This window comes from Manis javanica, chromosome 4 (genome assembly GCF_040802235.1).
Source record: "Manis javanica isolate MJ-LG chromosome 4, MJ_LKY, whole genome shotgun sequence".
Taxonomy (NCBI): Eukaryota; Metazoa; Chordata; class Mammalia; order Pholidota; family Manidae; genus Manis; species Manis javanica.
The window spans coordinates 101,149,742-101,162,357 of NC_133159.1; the positions used below are offsets into that span (position 1 = coordinate 101,149,742).

Here is a 12,616-nt window from a genome sequence, read left to right on the forward strand (position 1 = left end):
AGGCTGCAATTCATGAACCCTGAGACAAGCAGGCCAATGCCACAGGCAGAACTCCAGGCCTGCAGGGCACAGTTCCACAGAGGAGAGGGGCATCTGATTAAGTGAGGAGAAAGAAGGACAACACAACTCCAGGAAATGTAAACAGCCATATTTTCAACATAATTTACTACAGGTCTCTGAAGTGTATATAAAACATTTTAGTGCAACATTTTACAAATAGTTTTCCTTTAAAAAAAAACAACAAATAAAAACAAATCAACAGCTCTCTACATCATGCATTGGTGGTTTTCTTCTCCCACCTATTTTTCTTCAAGAATTAACGCAGAGAAACCATTGTTCGAAAAGAATATGAAAACTTGCTACAGAAACACCCTGGTGAAAGAGGGTGTGGTCACATCCATTTCCTGGAATGGGCCTTGCACAGTGTAGTTTTTTCACTAATGCAGTATCAGGTATGTAGCTAAGTGAGAGTAGTTGGCAGTTTTCCTCTCCGGGTCTCAGCCAACTCAAGCTCTGGTAGGCATTGTGCAATGAGGTCTCCCAGCCACTGGGGGGCACCATTACCATTCGTCTGACACCGCATTTCCTTAGAAATGGCCAAAGGTCTAGGGATTTTCACAGAAAGCTGAAAAGCTCACACCTTTAAAGGTATCCCCAAGCCCAATAGAAATACACAGAAAAAAGAATTATTCAAATACTGGCTTCGGTTTTTTTCCTTTTACATCTCCTCCAACTGCTTCACATATTTAATTACGTGCAGCACGTACTTTTCACAGCTGTGAGCCAATTCAAACTCAAATCTTAGTTTCACACCCCAGTCCCAGCCAGCCTGCTGGCATCTTTCCATTCAAAGGAAAAGTCAGTCATCTCCCCTCACTCACTCAGTCTATAAATGAGGGGTCAGCAATTTCCCACTGAAAGCCCACACCCCTGAAATAAAGAAATGGAGCAAAAGACTGCCTTCTTCCCACGCCACTGAACTGAATGATTCTGTACCTTAAAGCGCTGACACAGCATAATATGACAATGAGCATATTAGGCACCAGCAGGATTAAGTGGCGGTGCCTACACCCCATCTCATCAGAGTGTACTGGTGTGTCTGGAGGAAAAGGCAGGTCTACTAAGCCTGTCGGAAAACAGCTGAGCAGTCACCTTGCTTCTCCTCCGCCATGGCCCAGCACTGCGTTTGCCAAGCACCCAAGCCACCTGCACAGCCCCAGACCCTGATGAGGGTCAGTGCCCACAGGCCCGGGGAATCCCACAGCTTCCCCTGCAGTCTGTTCAGTCTCAGAACAGGGTTTCACAGCAGTCTCTCTGGTTAGATTTTAGTTCTAGAATCTGTGGTGTTTTCCAAATGGGGAACTCCCTTGGGATGCAAGATGCAAGTTTGTAGGGAAAAGGTGATGGCACTTTTGGCTAGCAAAACATGGGAAAGCAGGGCATAGGAACATCTTCAGGGAGTGGTCAAAAGGAAGCCCTTGCAGTCAGTGATGCTCCAGGGGAGCCAAGCATTTTGCCCAATAGTGTAACATGACAGAGTGACATTGGCCCTTGTAGGTTTTAAGGGGCAAATAAAAAGCTGTCATAACAGTGAACAACCAAATTACCTAAAACCACAAATGAGAGCTAAGAAATAGAAGGGTAAAAAACCTACACCAGCATGTGATCACTTTCTGCTGAGACTCAGTAATACAAAAGGATTATGAAGGCTGTGTCTGGACCTCCTCTGGGCAGATATTCTTCTGGCAGTGAGATGCAGGGAGAGAAAAATGGTGAATAATAAAAACATCAGTATCTTTGAGGAAAATCTAATTGGAAGGAAGAAGAAAAACCTAGTCTTCATACCTCCTGGGAGGCAGTTATTTCTCCCCACTCTTCAAAGTCAGGCTCTGGAAATCCCCCTCCCACCTCTGACTGTCCCAACTCATCAAGGAATTTAGCTGTCAGCTGGCCCCAGTGCCCTCCCACGGTATATATGATGGCTGCTTGGGCCCCAGGAGTCCAGCTCGGTGCTGTCCCCTTTCCAGGCTCAATGGCCACTGTCCCTTAGAATCTGACAAAGCACCTTAAAAATAAAAGCCTGCTTGCTCACAGTTACCAGTTGCAGAACAGATCAAGCCAACAGCTAGCCTCAACAGCTAGCCTTTTTCCCTTCCTTTACTAATCATTGGCTTTGATCAATCTGAAAGTCAGTGGCTGTTAAAAGCAGCCCTCTGCTCACTTTAGCTTGCAAAGTGTATGCATTCTGGAGCTTTTGACTTGTTCTCCAAAGTTTTCTTATTTTTTGGCAAGGCTAGGATAAAGCCTATTTTTGCTTCCCTGATAGACAGGCTGGTTGGGCACCATCCACTCCTAATGGGGTATATGCAGGGTTTCTCTTGTACATACACAGTTCTTTGAAGCAATTTTCAATGCTTTCATCTTGACTACAAAGTGGTTCCAACAACTCCAGCTGTGGGAAAAGATAAGATACAAAACGGGCCCACACTGCACATAATTTTCAAGTCTTATTAACAAAGTAAAAAAATGTTTGGGTATATTTTGATCCATGGGTATCATTTTCAAGTGTGCAAAACAAAAAGTCTTGGAAGAGATTCCTTTGTATTATATAAAGCATGTCCTTCCTTTTGTTATCAGTTCCATGTATGAGAAATTCGTCCATAACATTATGGAATCCAGAAAGTGTAAACCAAAGGGATTTAAAAAAGAGTCCATTACAAAGAATAAGAACCCCTGTAACATCTATTTGCGAATACTATATAAACCAGTGAGTAGATGTGGCCACCTGGTGCTACTCACTACATTACCAAAAGCAAAAACAAGAAATCTAATTCCTTAGGATAAAGACATCTGCTTGGAAACAGCTAAGCAACCACGACTGCCACCTAGAGGCAGTCTGTCTCTGATTGATCTGGGGACTCTGAGCACCTCAAGTCTATCAATTTTCTGTAAGAGCACTCCACCATTAAGGTGCCATCCGCTGTCTGATCACAGAGTAAGAGGCAGCAAGGAGCATCTCAGCTCCTCCATGGCCGACATCCCCTTGGGCCCCCTTAGTCTATGGCTCCTGGGTGGATACTGAGCACAGGGGGCTCCAGGCAAGTGGGGGAATAGTTGAGGTGTGGTTCCTTGATCCACAGCAGAGGTACCCCATTCTTCCCGTCGGAGTTCTTGCTGGAGTTCCGGCTCTTGAAGCGCACCAGCAGGATGGTGATGATGAGGATGCCGAAGATGGGGAAAGGGTAGAAGAAGATGAAGTAGAAGAGTGCATCGTTGGAGCAGATGACAGACTGCAGGGTGGAACCTGAAAGGACCGCAAGGGAGACAAGACAGTGAGGGCTGAGGACCTGGCCGTGTTCCCGAAGCCCTCACCCAGCCCAGTGGAAGTGGCCTGACGACTCCCGCACCCACCCTGTCTCTCCCCCACTGCCGCTCATGGTGGGGATAGTGGCCTTGTAATGTTGCTTTCACAACAGCGCCTCCTCCAATTCACAGTTGTAAGTTCAAAGCGATGCTTCCACTTTCCCACCTTAGGCCAGTACTGCTGCTCGGAGAGCCATATAATAAACGGTAGTTTGTTGATTGTGAACTGTACCCAGATGGCGAAGAAGCCGACTCCACTTCACGCCAAACCTCCTGCCCTAGTTACACTTTACATGTCCCTTTGCACTTAGTTGTGCTCCAAACTTCCTCTGGGATGTAACATGTTATCTCCCCACTAGCTCCTGAGAGCAGTTTTACCAGGAACGATGCTTACATGATTAACGAATGCTATTATGGACCATTTACAAATGTTTACAGCATATCTGTGTCTGCGGAACAGTCTTAATTATTCCTGGATACGGAGGAGCATGTGACATGGAACCCCCAGATCCAGCCAAGAACTGTTCTATGACTCATGAGACCTCGGCAGGAGCCTAGCCTCTGCAAGCCTGCATTTTCTCTGTAAAATAAGGCTGCTGTAGGATCTCTATGTCCATAAAGCTTAATAGATTTGGGCATCCTCTGTGGGCTCAGATAAAATGTTCCCTGTACTTTCATACAGTGGGGTATTCAGTAGATTGTTAGGGGAGTTAAGTATGAATCAGGTTTTTTCTGCTTTCCTTTCTACTGCATAGCTGTCACTCATCAGTATTATTAAGAAAATGTACACTTACACTTACTAGTTTTTCAAAGTATATGAACTTGCTGATAGCCACTTCTCACCTGTTAAAACTTCAATTTCATAAGGATTTTTTGAATAAACAGGAAGTAATTAAAAGAAACAGCTGATAAAACTAAAAAACTCATCAAACTTAATGTTGTAAAATGTGTTGACTGAAAAGTTGCAATTTCCAGCAAAATTTTTATTTCTGCATTATGGGCCAATCCTACTATATCAGATACCATTTTCAGTCTGATACATTCTCTACATTTTGACAGAAAGCCAACCCAAAAAGTGCCTTGCTAGAACAAATTATTCAGGTCAGCAAGTGTTTCCTCTAGTCTCCACTCAGAGGATGCCTCAGGATGATGAGAACTGAGTTCTGGACCATTCTGTGGCATGGCTGATGGTGAGCAGAGCTGCTGCTAGGCTCTTTCTTGATGCCCTGGAACAGTATTGCCCTTCTAGCTGCTCATGGCAACTAACCATGCAACTTCCACTGAAACCCCCACATCCCCCCTCCGAGAAAAAGAAAGAATGACAGTGATGTACTCGGCTTCCCTTTACTTTTATTTTCTTGTTTTCTGAGTCTTAAACACTTGCTAATTTACTAAGGAGAGACTAGATTTGATATTCTAAAGAGTAACAAAGTAACAGCTAACAATACACTTACCTAATGAAATCTTACTGAACTAGGCTCTGGTGGTTTATCAAGTCTATTATAAAGAGTAGATGGATGTTATATTTTAATTCCTATTCCTGTTTTCTGCATGGGCTACCAAGGGTCAATTATATGAACTGGTATATCAAATCTTAAATGCCCATGACCAGTGAAAAAAATGGTTTATTAACCCATAATCAAGCTCTGGTTTTTAATTTCCAGCCCAGTGGAATCGACAGTGACATCCTTCCCCTGTACACTGGGAAAACTCACTTGAATCCAGAACACGGATGCCGATGGGAGCTGATTCCTCCTCTGTCAGCCGGTACCATTCCTTCTGAGGGCTGAGCAGCCACTCCTCCACGTGGCAGGAGTAGTTACCTGTGTCTTGGGGGCTTGCCTGCAGCACTGTGAGCCGGTAGAGCAAGGGGGAGAGCCTCTGGAAGCGAAGCCTGCCCTCCCAGGGGCCGCCCTCTGGGCCAAAGACAGCGTCTGGGCCCACGCTCAACAGGGGCATCCGCTCTGTTGGGTCCTCTTCCTCCTCCACCTCCCCGTCCTCCTCCTGTTCTTCCAGGTCAGGGCTGCCTCCGTTTCCTCCAGGTTTAGTCCTCAGGGAATACCAGGCCACAGCAAAGCGGGAATCCTGGCTTGAGCGAGACACAATGCTACAGTCCAACTGGAAAGCTGCCTTCTCAGACACGGTGGCATTGGGGACCACTGTGTCCACCTGCAGGGCAGCATCTGTAGGAGACAAAGGACAAAAAATGGAGAAGTGGCTGTTTTAGCTTTTTGCTCGAAACAACCTAAATGTCCATCACTAAATAGAGTAATATAGTAATACACAACAGAATACTTACTGTCCAGCTATTGAAAGAAACAAGGTGGTACTATGTGCAGAGATAATGGAAGGAGATTCAAGAAAAATTGTTAAGAGTACAGAATACTGTATATTCTACATATCATGGCATGCAGAAGAAAATCTGTTTTATTCTGAAATATGTCTGCTTATATTTGCATGGAGTGTCTGTGGAATTCACAAGAAGCTGGTAACATGGGTGCTTATGGGAATCAGGTGAGGGAGGGATGCTAATTTTCACTGTAACCCCTTTTAGTGACTGGCTAGTGCACCCCCACAATTCATGTCCACCTGAACCCTAGAATGTGACCTTATTTGGAAATAGGGTCTTTGCAGATGCAATTAGTTAAACAGGGTCATACTGGATTAGAGTAGACCTAAAATCCAGTGGCTGGTGTCCTCATGAGAAGAGGACTCACACAGGCGCAGAGAGAGGACACGTGAAGACAGAGGCCAAGACTGCTGTGATGCAGCTACAAGCCAGAGAATGCTTGGGGCCACCAGAAGTGTGGAGAGGCAGGGAAGGAGTCTTCCCCAGAATCTTCAGGGGGAGCATGGCTCTCTGACATTTCAGACTCCTAGTTTCCAGAACTGTAAGAGAATACATTCTTGTTTTAAGCTGTGAAGTTTGTGCTAATTTGTTATGCAGCCATGGGAAGCAAATCCACCCTTGCAGCAGGGTCTGAATTTTAAACTGTGCACATATAGATCGTTGCCTGCACCAGTGAATCCAAGCAGGTAAATATTCTCCAATTTTTCAGTCTCTAAGGACTGAAGCCAAAACAACAGACGGCAGACCTGAGAGGAGCCCTTACCCTGTCAGTAGGATGACACCCACAGTGTCTTCCCCACTGAGCTGGGAGACACCGGACAGCCAGAGAGGTACCCAAGCAGGTGAGTCACGTCTCACAGACACCACCAGATTGCTGTACTCTGTTTCTTCTGCCACCCCCTCCCCTCTTTAAAAAAATTTTTTTTTGGCTCACTAGGGTAGGTTCTAAAGAAATAATTCACTCCCTACCTCCTAAAAGGCCTCCCTTCAGCTCTATTTACAAACTGCTCATGAGAGATGCCAGTGTAACATCAACAATAGTAGAGTTACCAAATTGGATTCTACTTGGATGAAGACCGGATAGGAGCATTTTCAAAGTATTGCCCTGGGCTTTCAACAAATTGGCTTTGAGTCACTCGCAGGTGAACACAAAGCTGGAGCTCCCACCGCTGCCAAGCCCCTCCACATGCTCCTGGCCCATCTGGAATCTCCGTGTATAACACTAGGAAGTGGCTGCAGGCACAGAGCCCAGATCTTGTTGGGGCAGATATGCTGGAGGGTAGAGAGTGGCAGCAGGACAGGGAATATGAAGTCAGGTCACAGGTGACCCAAACTCGTTTGCTCATGGGGTTATTTCTCCAGAGAGCACAGCTAACAAGAATACCCAAAGCCAGCAGAGGGGAATACAGCAGAGCGAGGGGCAGTCATGGTGCTTTCTTCCCTCCGGGGTCAAACCTTAGTGTCCTATAGCTCCTGGTGGCTGGCCACTGTGCTGTGATGGACCCAATAGGGCCGGGTGGTCAGAGACCACAAGACCTCCAGTTCCCCGGAGGGCACCCTCCCCACCCACACTCCCTTGCTTTCTTCTCATCTAAATGCCCACAGTGTCTCCCAACCCCTCCAGGTGCCTTGCCTGTATTAATGACTCAATACGAATTTTTCTGAATGAAATTAATTTTACCTTCCCACAACCACCCCCAACATGCCTCTCTGGCAGTTTGGTTCCCTGTGTCTGTCCCCCTCTAGAACAGTCCCAACCACCTCCCTGTTCAGATTCGACACTCTCCTTTTCCAGGTGTAAGCCACGGGAGAGGAGGCTGTCACAGCCCCTCCCCTCTATGTCAGGATGACTGCTCCCATGGCCATTACTCAATGGCTGACTCCCGGTCTGTGTATGATGAATGTGGCTTTCTCTTCCCCGGCTGTGTGAGTCAAACACAACTTCTAATCCACTCAGCTACAGTCTCACTGAGGGCAGCCCTTCATTTCATATATTTCAAACTATGGTCAACCCTATGCAATGCAAGGTGATTCATAGCATAACTCTTAGACTTATATTACTTCAAGTCCTCTATATGTTGAACTTCTACCTTGGAAAAAAATATTTGAGGTATATCCACATAGCAAATGTTATGTAACCAGTAAAAAAAATGCTTTCCATGACATGGGAAAATGCTCATCAAAGGATGTTTGGGGGACAAAAATCACATGGAGCAGTGAGATCTTCACTGTTCAGAGAGGTAGACAGATGGAATATGAAGAGATGTGGGTAGTGAGATTATAGATAACTTTTCTTTTCATAACTATACTTTTCCGTCTCTTCTAACTGTTCTGTTGTTAGTGTGCTATCACCTTATATAAAGGAAGGAAGGAGGTAGGTTAGCTGATTCATGCTACTCATCTGGCTGAACACGAGGCTGACTCAAGGTTCCAGGTTGAAAGGTCACACTGCAAGCTCGCAGTGTGGCAGGAGGAAGACGTCACGGCCACTCCAGTCTGCCCTGACCAGCTGACTGTAAGCATGCAGTGTGGCAGGAGGGAGACATCGTGGCCACTCCAGTCTGCCCTGACCAGCTGTGTGGCATTTCTCTTCCGGCTTCAGTGTCTCATTAGTAAAAGTTAATTGTTGTTGTGACGCCTGAACACGAATTGCCTAGGATGCAGCTGGCACTCCATATGGCTGTCCCCTCCCACTCCACCTGGGGGCCTCGGTGTGGTGATGTGAAAAATGGGTGGAAGTTGGAGGAGGAAGAGGGTGTTCAGCTGCCATAGCTCTACAATTTTACCTTCAGGAAAAGATAAGTGGCAGTTTCCAGGCAAGGCAGTTTCCAGCTAAGGGAAATACTAGTGACTCAAAGTAGAGGTGATTTCCCCTCCAGCTTAGGCAAAAGGCGGAGGAGGGAGATAATGCCCCTGTCCTATAGCAAAGGGCGTGTTCACTCCATGACATGTGTGGCCAGCACAGCTGTGAAGCCCCAGTGTTCCACTGATGAAGCGAGCTGAGCTACTTAGATGTGAAGACATTATGAAAGCCTCCAACAGGACCAACGACAAACAGGAACATTGAGATGCTCAGAAAACAAACAAGACAAAGTGGTCACACTGATGCAGGTCATAGGTTCATTTCTGCTCCGTGTCTGTAGATGGACCACTGACCTGTTGAGCTGATATGGATGAATGAATGATGACGTGATAGTGTAGAGGACACTGGAACCCTGCACGTCTTTGCTTCAATTATGCATTTAGATGTGTAACAATGATTATACCTAGTAATTATGCTCACTTAGGTATTTTAGAAACAACAATAAAGACAAAAGCATAAGGCCACACAGAATAGTCACTAATACCCATAAAATTATTAGATGTGAGAGAGTGATGTCCACAGCTATATCATTTTCTATTTAAAGCATGTGCATCAAACCTTTCCCACTGAAAATCCACAAGCTTAATTTTTTTGAACCACATAGCTACTGTTTCTCAACATTATTGCTTATCTACCACTTGTCTGAATGTGAATGCATTCTTTTAAAAGAAAATATTTCGTGCTCTGCAATAATTGACAAATGTGATTCTGGTTAAGAAATAACCATTTTCCATTTACTAGGGGAAAAAATTTTGAGACAGTTTTGAATGCAAATGCAAAATGTAAATGCTCATACATTTAACTGGAAAAAAAATCTGTTAATAAACTAATTTTATGCGGTGCATAAAATATTACACTGACAGGGAAACACCAAAGGCAGTTAACCCTCACCTGGTCTCATGACTGTAACGGCCGTCTGCCCAGCAGTGTCCTCTGCCCGTTTATACCACTCACCACTGGGGCTCGGAAGCCATTCCTCCACGCGGCAGCTGTAGGTCCCACTGTCCTGCACTGCCACATTCTGGATGAAGAGCCGGTACACACCACGGGAAGGACTCTCTAAATGCAGCCGCTCCTTCAGGTTATTTTTGGCTGCCTGCTCTCCATAGTGGAAGGTGGCCTCGCGGCTCAGGTGGGCCACAGTCTCCCGCTCTGGGTGGTTGGGCTTCCACACAAACCACTCCACCATGAGCTGGGAGGCCATGCTGGTGCGGTTCAGCACCACACACTCCAGCTGCACCTGCCGTGTCTCCAGAACTGATAGGTTCCCCTGCGCCTGGCTGAGCTTTAGGCGGCTATCTAGAAAGGTGAGGAAAGAGAGGTCAACAACAAGAAAACAACATGCAACTCACAGGCACACTCTCCAAGCATAGATGAATGGGTGCCTTCCAAGCACAGGACAGTGCGCACTCCATCCACAGAAACATTCCTCTGGCGTGGATCCCAAAACACATTGAGTTCCCTGATCATGTGTCCAAGTGCCTGATTTCAAGGAGATCAATGCTACACTAACAGCTGTTCCTGATTTATAACCTTCACGGATTCAGATGTTCAGGACTGGATGAGTCCACATCCCAGTGACAGCAGACCATAAGCCTGAGGCTGACTGGAAGGGGTGGCTGGGAAGGGGCATAGTGAGAACCCCTCTCAAAGCAGGAATAGGTTTTTACAGCTGCCCACGTGACAGCTAGGATATGCTGGGCTGTCAGCCACAAAAGAACTGCAGAGGAAACACTTAATTTGTTCACGAGCTGGCCCTGAGAACTGCACTTCTTACCTCCTTGAGTTCCTTCTCAAGGTGGGAACAGAACTGGTCTGACATCAATGAAGAAAAGACTGATATTGATGGAACCAGTGGCTTGAAAACTCAGCCAAGCAGATTGTCCTCCAAAGAAGGAGTGTCCTTAGCAACAGTACACCCTCATGGCATGCACACCGTTTCATATGAGGTCCTAATGAGCCCACCTGGATCAGTGAGATTGGAAGGTACACCCTGAGAGTACAGAAGCACCTCGGCAAGGCTGCCTGGAGAGCTGATGGGGCGGGGGGGGGGGCCCGTGCCCAGTATGTTCTACTTTCTACACTTCAAACCTGTCAGAACATTCTACAACACACGTGATTACTTCTGTAACTAAGAGGTCAAGGAATCAAAAAGTAACAGAAAATATTTTTAAATAACCCATCTTCTCCCTCCCTTCCCCCAAAATATACATATACAGTTGGCACATGAACATGGGCTTAGCTGCATAGGTCCATGTATATCTGAGTTTTTTCAATAAATATATTAGAAAATATTTTGGAGATTTGTGATAATTTGAGAAAATATTTTCTTTTCTCTGGTTTACTTTATTGTAAGAATACAGTATAAAATACATATAACATGTAAAATATGCATTAATCAATTGTTTCAGTTATCAGTAAGGCTTCTGGTCAACAGTAGACTATTAGTAAAGTATTTGGGAAGTCAAAGGTTATATGCAGATTTCTGACTCTGTGGGGGCAGGGGTTGGCACCCCAAACCCCCGCATTGTTCAAATGTGAACCAATCATTTATCTGGCTATCTGTTTACATATATATATATATATATATATATATACATACATACATACACACACACACACAGATATAAAGATGTCAACTTTGGTTGTCTCTGGCTTGAAAAATTATTTTCTTCTTTGTGCTTTTTTTTGTATTTTCCAAAAGGTTTATAAGCATATTCTTTCTCATCTGAAAAAAGAAAGCGGGGGTGAGGGAAGAAAAAAAACTAGAAGTAGGAAAAACAAAAAACAAAAAAGAAAAACATAGAAACCAAAACTCTTAACTGAAGGAACATGTTGTCTGAATCAGTGTCCTGTGAATTTTCTGTTTATTGTGTTAACACTCCCCCAAACCAGAGATTTCACTAAATGTGTCTGACAGGGATCCTTACAGCCCTTTTACACTGCCCCAGTTAGCTTGATGTACGTCTGCCGGCTCAGATGGGGAAATCCCCTCGATAAACTTAGAATCCACCAAGAATCTCTTCTTTCAGTACACATGGGCAAAGGGCAAGAATGAACGATGACTCAGAGGAAACTCTCGGGAGGTGGGGGTGGTGATCATGATATCCCAGCGGAGAGAATGATCAGAACTGAACACAGACAGGAAAAACAGAAACCCAGAAGAACATCTGCAGGCCTTATGATGACCTTCAGTTTTTAAAAGCCCCAGGGACTGGCCTGAAGGCAGGACATAGGTCCCTGGAAATATCTACAGGAATCATTTAGACCAGAGCTTCCTTTTTAATGCAGGAGGACTGGCATAAATGCTACTGTGAGGTCAGTGACAATCCCTGGATGGGGCGGTTTTAGAAAGCAGTTAAGGGCACTGACTCCCTGCACTGCTGGAAATCTGACTTTAACTTTTGACTCTCCCAAAACTTAACCACTAATAGCCTAGGTGTTGACCAGAAGCCTTAGTTTAGCATTAACATAAACAGCTGACAGACACACATTTTGTATGGTATATTATTATTGTATATTGTAGTCTTATGGTAAAGTAACCTAGAGAAAAGAAAATGCTTTTTCAGATTGTTGCAAATCTCCAAAAAATTTTCCAAAGTAGTTATTGAAAATAATTCACATATACGTGGACCCAAGCAGCCCAAACCCATGTTGTCAAGGGTCAACTACAATATCCTGAGGAAAAGGAGGGGAATAACCCCACAGCATTCAGCACAGGCCAGGCCATATTTGGATTTCAGTATCTGGATTCATTTGCTTACTAAAGAAATACTTACTGAGGCCGCCTGGGAGACAAGTTAGGGGAGTAAAATGGAATCAGAGTCTCTGTGCTCATTCATGAGCTTCAAGTTTAATGGAGGAGAGAAAGGACAAGGAGATACACATTTGAGTATATAAATAATGAATAATACATAATAACTAATAATAAATTTGTTTCCAGGAGTATAAATATGAATATATAGTTCATAATTCCTTATGTATGAATAGGTAAATAAGCAAAATGCCAGGTGGTGATATGTGTTATATGAAGGGGATTC

At 44.8% G+C, this 12,616-nt stretch overlaps 1 protein-coding gene across 3 annotated transcripts in view; it reads right to left on the minus strand.

The window, feature by feature from the left end:
- Positions 1-148: 148 nt before the first annotated feature.
- IGSF3 (immunoglobulin superfamily member 3) overlaps positions 149-12,616 on the minus strand; it is an 89,221-nt gene continuing 76,753 nt past the window's right edge. For all 3 annotated transcript variants that reach the window (XM_017650326.3, XM_073234463.1, XM_073234462.1), the window contains exons 9-11: positions 9,468-9,875; positions 5,079-5,546; positions 149-3,304 (exon numbers count right to left, since the gene is read on the minus strand). In XM_017650326.3, coding sequence (XP_017505815.2) covers positions 3,054-3,304; positions 5,079-5,546; positions 9,468-9,875 — 1,127 coding nt within the window. In that variant the 3' untranslated portion in view covers positions 149-3,053. The remainder of the gene's footprint in view (positions 3,305-5,078; positions 5,547-9,467; positions 9,876-12,616) is intronic.